General features: G+C 42.4%; 1 protein-coding gene across 4 annotated transcripts in view; it reads right to left on the bottom strand.

Moving 5' to 3' along the window:
* Nucleotides 1-19,855, bottom strand: part of znf407 (zinc finger protein 407) — a 177,504-nt gene that overhangs the window by 32,055 nt on the left and 125,594 nt on the right. For 2 of the 4 annotated variants that reach the window (XM_058648232.1, XM_058648236.1), the window contains exon 10: nt 3,518-5,041. In XM_058648232.1, the coding sequence (XP_058504215.1) occupies nt 4,194-5,041 (848 nt within the window). In that variant the 3' untranslated portion in view covers nt 3,518-4,193. Of the gene's footprint in view, nt 1-1,606; nt 3,224-3,517; nt 5,042-19,855 lie in introns of those variants that run through there. The other 2 variants (XM_058648235.1, XM_058648234.1) reach the window with 2 other exon arrangements.

Below are 19,855 nucleotides of genomic sequence, written 5' to 3'. Positions count from 1 at the left end.
CACACAAACAGAGCGTATCATCCAGCATGCTAATACTGCCAAAGGGAAGCCAAAACTAATAGCACAGACATTAAGAAAATGATCCTCGGGCTGATATGTTTTCTATAGATGGCGACTGAATAGAATTGCCATATTTATCATACTCAGGGAAACAGAGAGAGAGAGAGAGAAGGAGACCCCGTGTACACTTCCTGTCCCTCTCTGTTGTCCCCAGCAGAGTAATGAGAGTTGCCCCTGGGAAAAGGGTGCAAGTTAGTGTTCCTATGTATGAGAGTGTGTGTGAGTGTGCATTTACTTATGTGTGTTTGCTGGAGACACGTAGCGCTCCTGCGCTCCACTCCCACACGGTTACACGTGTACAGTAGCAGTCGCACACAATCGCACGACAAATACATATTCTTCGCCTTTAAAGTAGAGGCACAGTATGAAAGGCAGTGAACTCACTATTTTAAACACATTGACACAAAAACTCCAAACCATGAGACAGCATTTTTTTTTTTTCAATGGATACAATCTATCTCGTGTAAAAACATATACACTTTATAGAAATGATGCAAGATACATTCTCCTATAATGATAGATCTTGTCCTACATAATGAACTATTCTGGTGTCCACCAACTGCACAGGAAAATGTGGGATTATTCAGGGGTTAAATTTGCTACTTTTTTTAGCCAAAGAACGAGATTATATTTTAATACATGATGATAAATGTCTGTTTTTCTAAACTACAAATGAAGTAGTGACGAGAGAGCAGCATGAATGTACCTCAAAACTGTAACCATGTATTACAACCTGTAAGGCGCTGCAATAAAACAATCACAATATACGTTATGCACACAGGTTTATATTTGATAAATATAAGTATATATAAGACCTAAATTAGACAGAACAGAAGGTTTTACCTCGGAAGTGTTTTGTCTGCTTAAAACCCACAAATAACAGGTTTCTTCATGTATCATCAAAAATGTTGATCGCTGTTCGTCAAACCTGGAAATGATGATGATCTCAAATGTCTTGTTTTGTCCACAAACCAAAATGATTTACTTTTAATGATTTCTTTGTTATCTAGGGCAAAGAAATGAAGAAAATATTCACATTTAAGAAGCTTAAACAATCAGAAATCTTGTTTTAATCATGAAAAAAGCTTCAAACCGATTAATCGATTATCAAAATAGTTGTCCATTAATTTAGTAATCGATTAATTATTTCAGCTCTAATCATCAAGGAGCAAAACATCAGTCTTTCTTTATCTGACATTTACCAAATGAATCACATATTTCGACTGATTATTGAACATTTTATTGTGCTAATATTTTTGTAGTACTGCACAGTTCCTGCACCACACTATAGCACAATAATACCAACAAACTGGCCTAGTGTTGATATAAAAAAAAGAAGTATTTGAGCTATTACAAAACCTTACAATAGAAACATTTTAAACCAGTCAACGTGCTTTTATGCGTTCCTTCTGCTCTCCTTTTACTACTTTAACCTCATCTCTTCATCCACACGTCCCCTCCTCCTCCCAGCCTCCCCCTGCCACCCGCCACCCGCCCCCCAACCCCCCCTGCCCTTTTCTGGCTCTCCAATTAAGCTGCAGCGGCAGGTTTCCATCAGCTGTCTGCTTGTCTAACGCAGGACTCCTCAGAGCAGAAGCCTGTCAGGAAATGAACTCATCACTGGGTGACAGCTGCTAATTTCTCTCTCTTCCATGTCACACAAGTGGCCTGCTGCAGTTAATAATCAGCCATCCAGCCCTGATTAGGGAGATACACGGGGAGGGTGGGGAGGGTGGGGATGCACACACACACACACACACAGTACACAATCACTCAGCCAGACGTGTAGGATAGTGTACAAGCTGGGCCGACATCCACGCAGACATTCCCATTCACAACAAGGAACAACAGCACACACTGAGCTGACTAGTGGGGACAGTCATTTATACTCACCGAGCATTTTATTAGGAACACCTGCTTAGTTTATCCGCAGCCAATCATGGGGCGGCAACGCAATCGCTTAAAAATCATGCAAATGCAGGTGAGGAGCGTCAGGTGATGTTTACAGAAAACAACAAAAAAAATGTGTCTTAGTTATGTTGGCATGACTGTTTCTACCAGACAGGCTGGTTTGATTACTTTTGAAACACACACACACACACACACTCCACTGAGCATCAGAGAGGTCAGAGAAGAACGACCAAAGTGATGGGAGCCGACAGAGAGGCCACGATGACTCACATCGCTGTGTCTTTACTGTGGTGGAGTCCGTACCATCGCCACAGCTGCCAAACTTTTGCCTGAGCTAAATGAAATTCAGAGGGGCCCTGCCCCCCCCGGGCGGTCACCGGATCTGAGTCCAAGAAAACATGTTTGGGATGTGGTCGAGCGAGAGACTGGCAGCATGAATGTGCAGCAGACCGATGTGCAGAAGTGATGTGATGCCATCATGTCGACATGAAACGGGGAGAAAGGGGAAGTTCCCCCCCACATCTTTCATCCACATCACAAAGAACTGAGGCTTGTTTCACTTGGTATAATGTCAGTATGGTGTTCCTAATTATGTGGCCGTGTAGTAGCTCTGTCTGTCCATTCAATGTGTGAGGTCATGCTGTTTCAAAGTCTAAAAACGGCTGCATTACAAGCACAGAAACGCCATTTGCATAGTATCTGAAATATTTAACCTACCACCAACAAACTGTCTGAGTGATTGTTTATGAATTTTGAATGCTGTGGCAGTTTTTTTGGATCCCGCTCACAGGCATGTTGAGTTGATTACACAGTAAATTTGACCTGCGCGAGTTGAGTTTGTGAATGCAGCGCGTCTGAGAGCAGGAGACAAAGACGGGCTCAGACGCAGACAGGTGGCATGTAAAATGACACACTCCTTTCTCTCTGTGTGCGGTTGTGGATTTCTCTGCTCTTTCACTTCTCTCTGGCCTCACTTCTCTTCACATCCATCTGTAATCCTCTCATTTTTCCTGCCTACTCTTCCACTACGTTCTCTCTCAGCCCACCATCTCGCTCCGTGTATGTGTGTGTGTGTGTGTGTGTGTGTGTTAAAGGGATGAGCTTTTGATGCCCTCTGTGTGTACTTCTCTACTTTCAGCGGTCGGCCATTGTGTGTGCAGCCGTCATACTGCTCTCCCACTCACTCCATCAGAAACCAGGCCTGTGCAGGAGCCTAAATGAATATTGATTCTCCCTCCAGTGCTGAATACTGCTGGGGGAAAAAAAAAGGATGAGTGTGTTGTACACAATGAACAGAATGGGCCTGATGGGGGAGAGAAGAGAGGATGACGATTAGGACGAGGGTGATCATGACAACGATAATGGTAATGGTGATGGTAATGACTGTGTTGGTGATCACAAAGCATGATGGGAGCCAGCAGTTGATGCATGTATGTGCAATGTTGCTTGTGCGATGGCGTGGTCTCGTACGCGTCCCCCCAGTATTGATGCAGAAATGTGATGTTTAACACACGACAGTTAACTTCAAATACTCCGGACACAGCTGTTAAAAAAATGATGTGCATTTTTTTTTTATTGTTGCAAATTGAACCGCATCAATATTTTCCAGAGGCTAAACAAAAACACGGATATGTGTAATTATTGGTTCTGTTTTGTTACAACTATAAAAATTTGTCAGATTGAATCAGATGATTGGTTTTTCAGAACTGATTAGCACACGGATCGAATGGTAAATTCATAAACCACAACAAAAGCAGAACTTGAAAGTAGTAAACACATCAGGAATTTCACAAAGCAAAAATATGTATCTTCCTTTTACAGTGAGCACTTTTATTCTCAGATTATTATATGTGATCTTAAAAAATACTAAAGTAAGAAATATATTCAACACTTTGAACGTCATGAATCCAGTTGTTAATATCGTCATGGTGACAGTTGCAAATTGCATTGTTAGCACCATAACCCCTCGTTTACTGTCCCTCTAAATAAATTGTGTTTAACCTGAGATTAGCAAAGCCCCATAGAAGACAGTAAATAACAGAAAATAGAAGACTTTCAAAAAAAAAAAAAGAATCAAGCAGACTGAAATTGAAGAGAAAAAGAGAGGAGGAGACTGATTTCCTTGCAAATGATTGGGCCTAGTACAGGCCACATCACTGAAATGGAATTAATCTTTACCTTGATTACCTCATTTCTCTCTCTTCTCTCCTTCCAGGACTTAATTATGAGGGTTCTCCTTCCAAATAGACCACCATCTCTTCTCCAGCATGCTGCTCCATCTGCTGCACCTCCCCATCACTTGCCCCAGCCTCTCCATACACGGCTCCCTCCACCTGTAAGGTGCAATTGTCCAGCTCCGTCACAATGTAGTGAGTGCCTTCGTCATTGACGATGACTCGGGTCAGACCCTCCTTCATCATCTGTGACGCCGCGAGCTGCAGCACCTCTTGCATCCCCGCCGGCTGCCTCGTCTCCTGGATGACCTGCACCTCGTCGTGCTCCTGCTTCATATGCCCTTCGCTCTGCACCGCCTCGGCCATGTCGGGGCTCAAGACCTCGTGGATGATAGTCGTCTCTCCTTGTGTTTTCTCCTGATGACCCATTTCACTGACGGCACTGAGGAGAGCATCCAGGGCCGAGGACGACTCGGAAACAATGTGACCCGTGGCTGCCACCCCGCCTCTGGTGACGGCATGCAGCTCCTCCCTGGCCTCCCCCGACTCCAGCACCACAAACTGGGTGCTGTCTCCCGCCAGGTGTGCCCCCCCAGATGCCACCTCTCTTCCTGAGGCAATGACTTGTCCGTCTTCGGTGATGTGCAGCACCTCGGCCACCTGACCGGCCATAGCCAGCGTCTGCAGGGTGGCGGCAGCCGACTCCTCCAAGGTCTGGTCAATGGCAACCTCCTCGCCGTCGTAACCCTGGATGATGATGACCTGCTGGATTTGGTCGTCGTGTATGGATGCCTCTGATGATCCCTTCATGTGTACAGGCGAACCCATGGACTCTGACTCCACAAACGTAGCGCCCTGTCCCTTCAGACGGCACTCGAAAGACTTGGACACGATACCTAGAGAAAAAAGAGCAACACATTTCTCTTTAATATCAATATCACAGTTGCAGATGCAAAGGGAGGAGCTTTAAGTCCTCATGACATGGCTGTCGCAGAGTAGCTTCTGCATATTTACATATTCCTGGTTAAAACAAGCTGCTAGAGAGAGAGGGAGTGTCATGTCGCCATGCAGCTTGGCATTTAGAATAGCTGACGGTGCTATGACGTAGCATGACGACATAACCAAACAAGGAACATGACCCACTCTCTCTGCCACCATCACCTGTAGCTGCAGTGTCAACCAGAGAAAGAGGAGGATGAGGGGTACATTTCTGGAGAGAGGCCATATATGTTAGTGTGATGCTGGGGCAGCAGCTGAGGAACAAGGGACTGGAGAACCTGCGATCAATCTGAAGGGGATTTGACAGCATAGAAAACCTCAAAAATCTAAAAGGAATATTGGGATAAAAGCAGTAAAATGGGGACTTTAAAGCATTTGGCTTCCTGTAGTCAACTGAGCAACAGTAAATATCAAAAATACCTTTGCGAAAAGATCATATTCACAGTATTAAACATGCGGCCATTCATCTCCATGTGTTTCCAGATACCACGGCTCTTCAACGTGCCGTGTTTATGCGTCACGACACCGTGAGAAAGAAAGTGACACAGACAGCGAGGTTGATAAGTCGACATTGCACATATCTTTGTCACTAATGCACAGAAGGAGACAGAACACGGAGATTTTAGGGCTGGTGGAAGAGTGTGGTGAGATACGGCGGGTGCTAATTGAGCCACACTGTGCCCTCTCAGATCACAGGTTGCCATGGCGTTGCCAAGGTGATAGGAACAGTGTTAGAAATGCCATTGTTTAAACAGCGCCTGACTCACACACTTGTAGGCTAATCTATGCAGAAATATGGGGATTGGAGACAGTGAAGAGGGGACTGTTCGCGCCTGGGTGGCTGGGCCCACAGGAACTAAATGAACAAAAAGCTGAGAACATATGTATTGTTGTGACTAGAAGAGCAGACAGACTTCAATTTGTGACGTTTTAGTTTTAGCCTCAGAGTTTGTACTTGTTTAGGGAGATTCAAAATGCAACGCTCCCCAGAGCCTTTACAGGAAATAAAACAACTTTCTGCTTCATTTTTTTGCATCCACTTCCAGAAAAGGTGACATTTTGCAAGAGCAAGGTTGACCCCCCCCAGGGACAGCAACAAGATCGCACGGATCTCACAATACATACAGGAACAAACTCATCAATGATTGATTTTCCTATCTCTCTCTCTCTCTCTCCTCTGGCATTTAATGTCCTGCATTCACAAGGCTGACAATGTGATCAGAAAGTCAGAGAGTCACAGCAAACAGTCTCTGACCCGGCGGTGACCCGTCCTCAAACCGGTTCACTGTCATCACCAAGCCCGGCGCCCACTGCTCCTCGTGTGACAGTGAGTTTGTTTATCCGGCACAGATTTAGACTCAAAATGGTCCACGTTTGAACATGAAGACTTTGAGGAAACAATAAATACTTTGTCTAGTAAGTATATATATATATATATATATATATATATATATATACACAGACTCTCTTGTGCAGCTTGTAAAGCCCTTTAAAGTTGAAAGTCCTCACTTTCACTGAACTCTTGTTCACTTCCGTTTATAAATTATAAATGACAAAAAAAAAGGATTTACAATCCTGATTGAACAGAAGCTGATACAGCAGATACAGAAGCGATAACGTGGATTGACATTTGTGTATGTATTTAAGTTTATTAATAGCCAAGATGGTTTTTCTTTATGTGGATGAAGCATTTTTCTTCCATATACTCACATACTATAGTCTGTCTATCTCTTGCCCTTAAGTCTTTTCACTTTTACCTCTACAATGTATTTCTATGGCATATGTGCATAATTTTTTATGTACAAGCATAACAATGTGCATCTGTTTAAAAGCAAACACACACAAACAATAAGTAAACACTGATGCCGGAGTACACAGGAAACAAGGCGGTACAGCAAATCAGGTCAGACTCTTCCATCTGTATCTGAAGTGACAAGCACAGTCGTTAGTGTGTGTGTGTGTGTGTGTGTGTGGAGGGAGGCAGCGGTGATGAAGACAGCCAGAGGAAGTTGGCATTTCCAGCAGCAGAGGTTACCTGTTTACAGAGAGCTACAGGGTCCATGCTAACTGCCTACGCCAAAGCGCTGTGAGCGGTGAGGTCTTTCTTGAGGAGAGGACAATAATTCAGCGACTGTACAGTTTCTGCCGCATTATCATAAAACCCCTTTTTTTCATGTGTACTGTGTTTGTGCGTCTACGCTAGTGCTTGTGTTGAGGGAGATAAACGACACTTTTGTTTTCTGAACGACTGACTCTTTGGACTCTATGTTCAGTTTAGTTAAAGATCAGCCATCATCTGTGTATTTTACACACAGTGGCCACTTTATATTAAGGACACCTACAGAAGTGCCACATAGAGGAGAGAAAGCAAAAAGAAAAAACAGGGAGACCTGGAGAAATCATGGTTGTGATGATGACGTTTAGTGGCTTTCTTTTAAACCAGTCTGGTCGTTCTTCTCTTACCTATAACATCAACAAGGCATATTTGTTTTTTTATGAATTATTCTTTTTAAAAAGCCTATAGATCAGCAGCTTCTGAAATACTTGTTCAAAGTGACAGAAATCACCTGATGTTGGGTTTAAACTGTGATTGGCTCATTCAGTTGGACAGATGTACCCAATAAAGTGGCTAATGTGTGTCCTATAATGTTGTATACATGTGTTAACGTGTGGGTGGGACATTGTCAGTGTGTGTGTGTGTGCTTGTGTATATAATCTATGCTGCCACATTTATCTGTGTGTATATGCTGATGTGTGTGTGTGTGCGTTGTGGGAGTGGCTATGCATTGCCACTGTGTGTCACATTAGCCGTGGGGTGCTGTCGGCGGGGCCCAGAGGCGGCCCGCTGAGGTTTATGGAGTGTCACTCAGTCGCCTCAGCCGTGAATCAAGTTAATGTTGCAGATCCCATCTCTTCAGTTGTCCTGCGCTCCCGGTGGAAGAACAACATTTGAACAGCGTGATTTGGCCCCGGCGAGAGGCTGATGCCTGTTTAATATGTGTTTTGAGTTTTCTGACTGACTGATTCTTTTAACAGGAAGTAGGAGAGTGGATGAGAGCGCTGGAGAGAGAGAGAGAGAGGGAGAGAGGGAGAGAGAGAGGCAGGCTGCTTTATTGGCTGTGATCAGAAACAAGATGGAGCCTCCCTGAGAGGAATAAAACAACAGGAGGAAGAAAAGGATGCAGAGACAGGCGGTGATGTCATTTTGATTTCCAGAAGACAGAAAGGGTTTGAGGAAAGCTTTAGTGTACAGCTGGATCGTGACTATTATAAACTTGTGCAGAAGTTCATGTGGAAGAAATCCGACTTTGTTATGTGAACACTAATTCTATACATGGAACATTTTACTGTCTGGTAAGTATTGTAAACCTTGTAGACAAAGAGCCAGAAGTACAATGACATGAACGCACACGAGACAATGAGCGCCAACAAAACCTAAAAAAATAAATAAAATAAAAGTGGATGATTCTATCCTGTGATCTAAAAGACGACTTTCACTTTTCAACCTCTGAGATCTCAGAGTTTAATGATGTTTACAATGACTTGATATAGTCTAATAACGTGGAGCCGCCATCAGAATGATTGCCCACAAGATGGCTGTGCTGATAGACCAAATTAGATTGCATTTCTCCATCTTGCGTGAGTGACACATTTGAAAAACAATTCCACATAAGTTAACAGCATGGCTGAGGAGGAGTTGTTTTCAATCAAGGACTCAGCATCATGTAATGAAAAATTATCTGTACGTTGTTGTCGGATTGATATGACAAATGCACTCAAATGGGAACATGCCATTAACGGCAAATTATTCCATTTAGTCCCGCTGCAATGATTGGCTTTACAGACACATGTGACTTTTTTTCTTTCTTTCTTTCTCCAGACAACTTTATTTATTGACGGCTGAAAAGAATTGTCTTTTTTTATGACAATTAATAGAGGTGACTGAGGTGGCCACATTGTATTTAGTTAAGAATATTGTGCCAATTGAAGATTTGAACAATGCAGGGAACTATTGCAGTTTTGTGTCCTTGAGATGATTCAGGTTTGGATGTTCTAACACTACATTTATGGGAAAGAAACTAGGCAGAATGGACACATTTCAGGCTGAGGATCGTGATTGTGTATTAAAACGATTGTGATGGGATTTTTTTTTTTGGGGGGGGGGGGGGGCAAATTATCTACTATTGTATCTGAGAGTAATGGTTTCAATACTCACGTCTGTACGTGTGCACGGTGTTGGAAGATAACGGTGATGAGAGTAAATCTATTCCCCAAATGAGATAAATCCTAATTAATGAACCCTGAGGTGTTCCCTTGACTGTAGTTTGATAACCACTGGTGAGCTGTGACTCTGTGCTTTACACCAGCTGCTGTGTTAGCGTTAGTGTCGGGTCAGCGCGGGAGTCTCCCTGCTCAGTGTACGGTACAGATGCAATTATTGATCAGTGAATCAATGGACTGGCCGGTGGCGGGGGCCTGGGGCCTCTAAGTGGCATTACTTCAGCTCGCAGGAGCCGCCTGGGGAGCGGTCTGACAGCACTTACCAGCAGTTAGAGAAATTAACCTTAACACCGAGACACCAGCACACACACAATCAATTACACTTGGTGTAACACAGGTCAGCTCACTGTGAATGTAAGCTCACTTACACATGCACGTGTCTTCAGGCCAGCGCACACACACACACACACACACACACACCTACATATAAGCCCTGTTATACTTAGGAGGACACTGTGCTGGTTGTATTCAATCTTTTAACCTAAATTTATCCCCCTTTTATCCCCATGTTGAATGTGCACCAGAACAAACCCTAATAGGTTCTCATGAGCAGAGGCAAACGTGCACACACACACACACACACACACACACACACTATGAAAGACAAGGAAATCAGCTTGAACGGACACTAAAGGCAGGCACAGTCAATTATACTGTATCAAACCACAACACAATGAAGGATAAACAAACATGCTCACCAAAACACTGACAAGGTCAGTGAGCAGGTCCATGGACAGGTCAGAGACTCTGATCAGTTCTTAACTGCCGCATAAACAAAGCCCTTTACAATCCTTTTACCAGCCGATTACCTTCAATTATAGATACGGAGCCAGGGCCTTAAAATGAGCATGATGGAGACACCTAAAGCTGACACACATATGGCCGTTATTTGTGGTGGGATTTTTTACAGATGGGGTGGTGAGTGTTTGTGTATGTGTGTCAGTGGTGCAGGCTTTTGAAGGTGACACTGCTAAGTAGATAAAGTATCCAGGTCACTGGGGATGGCCTGCATAACAAAGCATTGTGTGTGTGTGCGTGCGTGTGTGTGGTTGCAAGGTTTTAGTTGTTAACAAAACCTCTGTGTATTCAAACTAGATGCATTTATGTGTGGATATATTTCATTATTTTATGCAGTTGTATTTAAGTTGTTATTCATTTTTATTTTTTTACTGTTGATTTAGTTTTACCTATATTTTTTAATCACATTTTTCTTATGAATGTTTTATTACTGTTTTATATGCGTAGACCATTCCTGTACTTTACTACTTGTACTATGTAACTTTCTTTATATATTATTGGAGAATGAGTACATAATAATATTTATCAGTATATGTATGGATGTCTGTTAGATTTCTAGACATTACTTTAAGACAGTGAGCTATACTGAATGCGTGTGTGTTGAATTTCTGCAAAAACAAATAATCAAAACACTCGTCCATTTGTGTATGTTTATTTATTTACTTATTTTGATGTCTATTTGAGTAGTTTCTCTGGTCGAGCTGTGTACATGCTGACCTTACCTGCCTCCCTCTTCTCCCCTGTGCGGCCTCAGGCAAAGCGGCATGTGTTTTCTATTTGTGTATATGTGTGTCTGCCTCCATGCCAGTGTGCACAAACTAGCAGGTCAGCTGAGGTCTGCCTGGTGATGGCTCTACTTTGTCTGGTACGAACATCCGCTACTGTCACCTTTACAAACGCCATGAATCAACGCCAGGGAGGACAGGCCGGCCGACCAAAAAACAACCAATTATACAACAGCCAGATTGACACTGGGTGGACAGGACGGAGCGAGAGAGATGGAGACACACTGAACACACCCCAAGGACAAATAAACAGAAGAGAATGAGGGCACAGACTGACAGAGGCGCTGTTACACTGATACAGTGACTCTGAAGGCCAATATTAATCCATCAGTGACTTTAGCTGCAAGTTGAAGAAAAGACTGAATCTAGTATATCACACAAAATTTATGCCCCAGTTGTCAATCATATAACAAAATAGCTGGTCTTTAACATGGACAGAAAAAGCTCTTTAAAAGTCTTCTTGCATAAATCCTCTGCCAAACAGGAAGCTATGTATTTTATGTTTCTGGCAGAGAAGTGTTTTAGTCTCTTTATGTCCTACACTTAGAGTCTTCCATGACTGAGAGAAGAGTTTGGGTCTGGCAGGACTGCTGTAAGACTTATACAACAACACAATGTGGTTTTTTTCTACTTTCCATAGCACGTAGACACTTATATAGGTCTGGTTTAAATAAAAAAAGATCCTATAAATCCCTTAGATGTTATAGTTTTTATAGTTGTATTATTATCTTGGTAGTCGACAAAAAAATTATTATTTTTTTTGATTAGTCATGATTATTTCAGTTTATTCAGAAGGAATACTGATGACATTATGAACAAAGTCTAAATAATAACTCCTCCAGTCACAATAGGTTCCCGCACTTTTTAAAAATAGCAGCTCCTCCTATAATTCACTGCACTTGACATGTTACCAAACATGACTTATCACACGGCTTGGTTGAATATTCAATTGTATTCGGTCAATAGTGACACACATGAACCTGGCTTTTGACCGGCATTTCATTTCAGACAAATCAACTTCAATATCTTCCTACCAAACGCTTCTCTGGTGTAATGCTTGTGGGCTGATATGAAGGCTTGCTAGCATGACTTAGCTTCAGTGTTAGCTTTACATCGTTGTTCTCAATGTTTACTTGCAGTAACTTTTTATTCTACCTTTACGTAGCAGTGTAATATACAGGATATCGGAGAAGTCCCCAGTGTAAATAAATAAAATAACAATTAACTTTGAGGCCATATACTGAGAGTGTACGTTGCCAGCGACATTAGCATATTCCCAGTTCAACCCACGCATAAGCTAATGGACTAGTTTAGTGTGAGGAAGCAATACTACATTTTATAATCAATACAATAACCTTTAAATCAAAACTTAGTTTCCAAGCCGTGTAATAAGTGGTATAACATGCAGTGAGGGGGTCAATGTTGTGATATAAACACTTTATTTTTTCTCCATTCATTCTACTTTGTTGGTTCACAAAGCAGTTGCAGGTGCAAACAATGTGATAAATTGGCCTACTTCCTCCAACAATTCCTGTAGTGCATTGCAGTTACTGATGACGACGCATCAATAATAACATTTAAAAATCTACGTCATGGATTATGTCAACTAATAGTTGCAGTGCCACAATCCAGCCTTTAAAAAAAAATTAGTGCGCAATGGGCGACAGATCAGATGAGTTCTTTTTTGTTTTGCTGAGAGATTTTAATCTGGACCACACTAACTGTATCTACCTCTGTCCACAGGGGTCTGTGCCCCAAGAGAGAGACAGATGAGAGAGAGAGAAAATTGGAGTCAGACAGAGAAAACATGAAAGATGAAGGAAAAAAAAAAAACTTGGGGAAACCATCTAAATTGCCTCTTTGTGTTTAATTATTTCATCCTAAGCATACAGCATAGCAAAACAAAGAAACACAAATGCAATCTCACTTGCAGCCATACACTGCTTTGAAAGAAAATGTTTTTTTTTAAGTGATGTACTTCATTGTAATTTCATGACACGACAAGAACTCCACAAAAGGAAAAAAAACAGATTTTGAAATTTAATAAAAGGTGTTCCTCTGCGAGATCAATTTTGTCTTCCACAACAACACACAGGTTGCTGAGAATGTATCTGGCTGGTGACAGATAAAAACAACAAACATGTGGAAGGCTGCTGCTGCTGCAGCTGCACAGAGAGAGTGTGGCCTGATCAAGCTCAGCTTGGCTGCCAGGGAGTGGGCGTCTGATGCTGAAAGGCCTGAAACACCTGCAGGTTACAGTGATTATATGGCCTAGAAAAGCATCAGAAGATGCATCAATTCAACTTTAAAAATGACTAACCAGATATGACTAATGCATTACCTTTTTGTTGGAGTGCCGCTTATTTCCCTGATGCTGTAAATCACAGCAGCTATTTGCACTCTTCAGATGAAGGTCAGAAATGGTCATGCATGATGGCTAGACGCAAATAGAAAAAAAAAAAAAAAAAAGAGGCGTGTAGAGGGGAGGCTTGTAAAAGCCTCACACAATCATCCAAGAGGGGAGGTTGACATATGAAACAATAACAAAGATCATAACACTCCTCCTGTCGTCTTTCCCATATTCCCCCTCCTTCACTTCTCTCATTCTACCCATTAGGCCTTCTTTTTTTCTCTCTGGCCTGTTTTCTTCCCCTCTCTCTCCTCTTTCTCTCAAAATCTCTGGAGGTGGACCTTTGATTGCTTCTTTAATTAGCCACGACAGACAGCTCTGTGGATTTACGGGGATGTCGGACTTCTGCAGATAATTACATGCCCTTTTCCTTTCTCTGGTTGCTAGATCCCTCTCTCCATCCCCCCCATCCTCCTTTCACTTGCCCCATCTATCCCTCTCACTCACTCTCCCATGATTTAATGATTAATTATGGATGTGAGTTTGAGAATAAAAGCTCTTTCGCTAATCAAAACGAAATTCTCCCTCATTCTCATAATTACAGTGTGAAGATGATGTTGCTGATGTCTTTTTGTTGCCAACGTCTGGCCTGCGCAGTGATCTGAGGTCCGTCAAAGTGGATGACGTTAATTCTCTCAACACAATAACTTGTGTCAGAATTTTTGAAAACTGGGTGGAGACATGAAGGGAGCGTGGACTGGATTGGGTTGATGGACAAAAAGGGAAAAAAAAAAAAAACCCATAGAATAGAGAAAACAAGAGAGAAGCAGAGTGATATGGAAGTTTTCAGTTCAGAGGCCTCAAGAAACGGGACACAAAGGCCTAAAATGCCCAGTTTGACTGCAGTCATCTTTGAGGAAATGTATTTTTTTATCAAAACGCTAATGAAACTGTAAATAACTGCATTTTCAGTTGGAACTAACAATTATTTTCCTCATCAATTATGGAAAATCATTATAATCATTTTAGATTTCATGTTTGTCAAATGGAAATAATTTCACGTCAATTTTACACACACACACACACACAGAAATGTATGTTTTCCCCCCGATGTTACTGGACAATTTATACACAAGGCTGCGAATGCCACAATCTGGTTTGTGCCTAAAGCAACGTTGTTCCACATGGTAAGGAACTGTTTGCGAGTCAGAAACCAGATTGTTAGTCATCATAAAAGTATATGTTTAGGATCTATAATGCTTGGTGATGTTCTCGGAAAAATGACACCACTCACAATTCTTTATTTATGCAACCTTGATTTGAAAAACAGATGCTTTGTGCTTCTGACTTATGCCAAGTCAGAAGCACAAAACGAGAAAATTTGTCTTTTATTGACTGATTTGTCAGTGTAATATTGCATGAAGTCAACCTCTACAGATGGTGTTTAAGAAGAAAACACTTTTTCGCGAAACGGCACAAATCTGCGGTATTACACTTTGCCAAAGAACATGAAAGAAAGCCTGATGAATATTGGCAGCACAGATGAAACCAAAATAAATTTGATCAGATGGGATCCAGCCTGTTCGATGTGAATCTTGGACTACCACAGTGACCGCTTACTTAGTGTAAACTGTGAAACACGGAGGTGGGAGTGTGCTGATATGAGGCTACATGAGTGCAACAGGTGTAGGGGTGATAAAGTTTATAGAAAACATGTTAAATGTAAGCTTTTACAAGTGAAGACGAATAAAAAAAGAAAGAAAAAAAAGACCACCAATTCCTAGAAACTTGACAGGAGAGTGTTTCAGGAAGTTAAACATAAAAGCCAAATAATCTCCCTGACTAGGAATCAACAGAACACCTCTGGAGTATTTTAAAGAGGAAGGTAGAGCAATAACACCCCCGTCCAGAAAACGTGCACCAGGGTGCAGTCATCCACGACCAGGAGGACAAACTCAGTTATTAAAAATAAAGGTGGAAAAACAGAGACATTTGTTGTAGTTGGAATGTTAATTTCATTTCCAGTTTTATACAAAATATTCTTGATTTGGTTGTTTCTTTGTCATTTCTGATTCTGAGCAAGAGTGTGTTCAGTTTAAGTAAAAGTAACTGCAATCAGCAAACCCATTCTGTCAGATGTCTCTCCGTTATCCCAGAACAACTCCTGCCTGTGGACCAGCTATGACAATAAAACACATTAGATGTTTTCCAGCCAATTCATTGGTACACTTCCATAAAGTGTAGAGGTCAGAAGTCAAGCTGTGTTAAGTTCCAGAAGCACTGCATTATGCACAACCCAGCCTTATGCCATACACCTCAGAGTACACGTCTCAAACTCAGGTGTGTTGAGACAACAGATTGATAAAAGCAAGCGCTTCCTTTTTATAATCAGCCCAAGTAACCGTTTAACACATTTCTTTCTTTTACCACAACGTCCCCGATGCCAAGAAAATCAAAGCCTGACAATCGATAAACTATATCTGTATAGAATCTAGCATAACAAGTCCCTATTGTTGCATGTTAAGTGATTCACGCTTGAACACCACACACACACACATAGACACACAGGTCTGTTTAGCTTAGTCTCCGATCCTCCCTGCTATATTTACTGGGTATTTACCTAACACAGGCATGCTGGAGATATTTATCGTCCTGATGGCTCTATATATAGGGCTGAGAAGCTCGGTGAGAAGAGATCCAGGCGTGGTGGGAGGTTGCTTCTCTAATCTCCATCTTCAGGCTGACAGGCCTGAGAAGGCCCTAATGAATGGCTCTTTTCATCTGTACGCCTGTGTGTATGTGACAGTATAAATATTTAGCAATATTGGAGTCAGCTCGTGATTTTACACAGATGGAGTGATTGATGGCTCAGCCTCCTGACGCATGCCAAAGAACGTCCTGGAAATGTTATATAAACCACCACAGCCTCTCTCTCTCCTGCCATCATCATCTCCATCTCGCGCGCTCTCTATCTTTCACACTGCCTCCTCTGCTCTCCGCCTCCTTCCCAGCTTGTCTTCTCACTGTTGATCTGCCCTCTGTGGCTCTGCCAATTTGCTTCACTGTTGAATTTCTATCATACAGCGTGGCGCGGCTGTAAGACAGGCTAAATCAGAGGGAAAAGCAACACTGATAGGAGGAAACTCTGAGAAGAATGGTACACACGTGTGACATTACGAAGCAGTTAAGTGTTTTTATTCACACGCTTTGTAAAACTCTTTGCAAATCATATTCTTATTTTATCAATTTGTTGTTTGTGTTACCTTGTTTTAAGTGTTACACAATATGAACATTGTGATTAATAATGCTGCATGTTTATTTTGAGTGTATATGATGTATGAAGAGGTTAAAATGAACACATGCATTCACTCACACTCAGGAACACATGCACACAGTCCTGTCATCTGTGACAGAGAAAGACCAGACCCCACACACACACACACACACACACACAGGTTTGCACACCTCTTCTTCTTAAGACATTGCATTGCCTTCCATTCATTTGGCCGCTTAAACAAAGTAATATCCCTAACTCTAACCATGTCGAAAACCTCACCTTAACCTGACCACAATTCAAGTCTTAGTTCTCAATTTAACCCGTCCCTCAGAAATAAGGATGTGACTTGTTGGGACCAGGTTTTGGTCTCATAAGGATGACTGGCCCTGACAAGGTCAGTGTATATGGCAGAAAAGTTCCTAAAGAGGTAACACAAATACAAGTACACACTCTCTATCGCTTTACTAAATACGCTGCTGTAGTTATGAGGACATTTTGTTAGTGTTGTTTTAGTTACACTTGTGATTTGAGTGGCTTATGTTAAGTTAAGGTTACACTGGTTACTGATTATACACGTAAAAGTTTTGTTGTTGAGGCAAAACTGATACTAAATGGAAGTAATCTATAAGTGTATTTTACATTTCTATTTCTCTGTGTGTGTGTGTATATATGAGTGTGTATATATATATATAAACCCTCTGCATAGCCTCTGCACATCCAATTAAACTAAAATACAAGAACAAAATCCCTGAACAAATATATGAGGACTCTAAGAGGGGATGTTGAAGATGTATTAACCTTGTAATTGCCTGTGTAAAATACACCCCCCCGGTAATGAAATTTCCTGCTTTAATTTGAAAAAATTGGGGAAATATCTCCCCTTTTTTGCCATATGTTTTCTCGTTTAATTGCATTTAGGACTTCAATCTCAAACACCCCCACTGCTTTAATGTGGGGAAGGACCAGCACTGGACCACCACATCTATTAATCTAACTGTCTTTTATCGGAATTAGCATTCAAATGTGATCGGTTCCACTGCGCCTTCGCCACCGCTTGTAATTCCAACAAAATCCACTCCTATGCAATAACTACAGTGCCCTTCAAGACCACTACCACCTCCCCCTCACTTTGAGAGGTATTGATTTTTATTTGTTCTGTAATGAGAACAATTAGTCTTTTTCCTGCCCTCCTTCATCTATCACCTCCACGTGTCTTTAAACCCAGCTGGACATGTGTTCACCGGGCAGAGGGTGCCACTGTAACCCTCTGCATGGGGAATGCGACACGCTCAAAGAAAGATAATAGAGCACACTTTACTCTTTACACCTAGATATGACCTGAGCAAGCGCGCCTCTGGTCTAATGTGCTTTTACCTATCAAGTTTTTTTATAGGACCATATCAGAATGATTAAAAAAAAAAGGCACGTTTGAATTAAAATAAGATCATTTATTAAAAATTGATCATCAGTGATCAACAACAAAACACACATGAATCGTATCGGTCGTGCTATCAATCTATCCGGGCTGACTCCAATTGATATCGATGGAAGAAATGACCACAACATTAATCCAGTGAGGCTGGTGTTAACATGTATCATAAAATGTGAAAACATAATAAAACACTCGCGTCTATCCATTAAGGATGTTTTAATTTCCGCTGTGGCAGGTGAGTGGCAGGCAGGACAGAGTGACGAGCAGCGATCAGGAGGCTTTAGCCTCAATAAACCAGCTGATTGACGGGGTGATTTGTGACTGACTGACTGTATGAGTGGCTAGCAGCTCTCTCCATGTAGCACTTGTATACAAGTGTGTACATTTGTGTGTGTGTGTGTGTGTGTGTGTGTGTGATGTCAGGTCCTCTTTCAGCCATGGCCGGTGAGGAATGAAGCATCTGAAAGAGCCCATTTCTCTTGCCGCGCCGCCTGAGCCTTACTTACCCTAATGATGTATAATAGCCTGCAACTACACTTAACCTGAGCATTACGGTGGCAAAGACTGAGTGGTGGAGGCACATGCACACACACATACACACACACACATACACAACCATAAAGGTCTGGGTTTTTCCGGGCCTCTGTTTACTAAAGGCTGCGAGGGCAGAAAACAACCTGGCACGTCGCGAAATGAAAGACTCACAAATGGCAATCCTTCAATTCCAATCAAAGTGCGACGTGTATGAACACTGACAGCTGTATCCCCGTTTTCTCTCTGATCCCTGCTCACACTTTGCTCGGCTGCTGACTCATTCTGTAGCTATAAGCTAAATGATACAAGCATTTAGCATGCCGCATCTGTTGTCTCTTAATTAAACTCATTTTCCTGGATGCCTGTGTACGCTCATACATGCAATATGGAATCTGGCACTTTAACCCCTTTTGCATTCATTAGCGCAGATGAGAACAAGCTCATCACTTACACGTGTTCTTCATAAGTGACTGAATGAAAGAACGTGCGTGTGTGTGTGTGTGCGTGGGACTGTCTGTGTGTGTGTGTGTGCAAGACAGGTCGGAGACAGTGGAGAGACAGTAAATGACAGAGTCACGTGAGGCGGCTACTGTATGAAACCTCAGATCTAATCAATAGGAGTGAGGAGGACGCCAGGCGCCAGCCAGAGGGTCACCACTCATCACTCAGGTCAGCGGCGAACACACACATGCATGCACATATGCACACATACACGCATGAGCGGCGAGGGCATTGCATGGGGCACATTACTAGACAGGACTATGAGACAGCAGAGGATGGGTCAGAAAGAGGTTGAAGCACATAGCAACAGAGGGGAAGCTGGATCGATGGGAGAGATTGAAGGAGCTCCGTAATACCAGAGAAGTCACGGATGTCCAGGATACGGCTAAGCAGGGCGGGGAGACAGGTCAGGAGGGTTACAACACCTCACACCACAGGGAGGAGGCATTGACAGGCCATAAAAGAGGTGAGGGAATGGCCAAACTGACTGATTTTGATGCTCATCGTGGCTTAATGCAAGTGCGGTCACTGCACGGTGTCATTAGTGTAGAAGGGGAAACGGAGACGATGAATTCGACCAAAAGTGACCAGGTGGTGGGTGTAAATTGACAGGTTTACCAATACGACAAATATTGCAGGCTTTTAGCAGTATTTGCAACAGGAGACAGCCTGCTAAACTGCGGGAGCTCGGCTGAAAGTGGGGCAGCAGAGGAACGCACCACAGACTGTTTCTGATTGTGTGGGCATGTTGGG

Source organism: Solea solea, chromosome 13 (genome assembly GCF_958295425.1).
Source record: "Solea solea chromosome 13, fSolSol10.1, whole genome shotgun sequence".
Lineage (NCBI taxonomy): Eukaryota > Metazoa > Chordata > Actinopteri > Pleuronectiformes > Soleidae > Solea > Solea solea.
The sequence above is the reverse complement of the archived record's forward strand: the minus strand, read 5'-3'. Positions and strand labels throughout refer to the sequence as shown.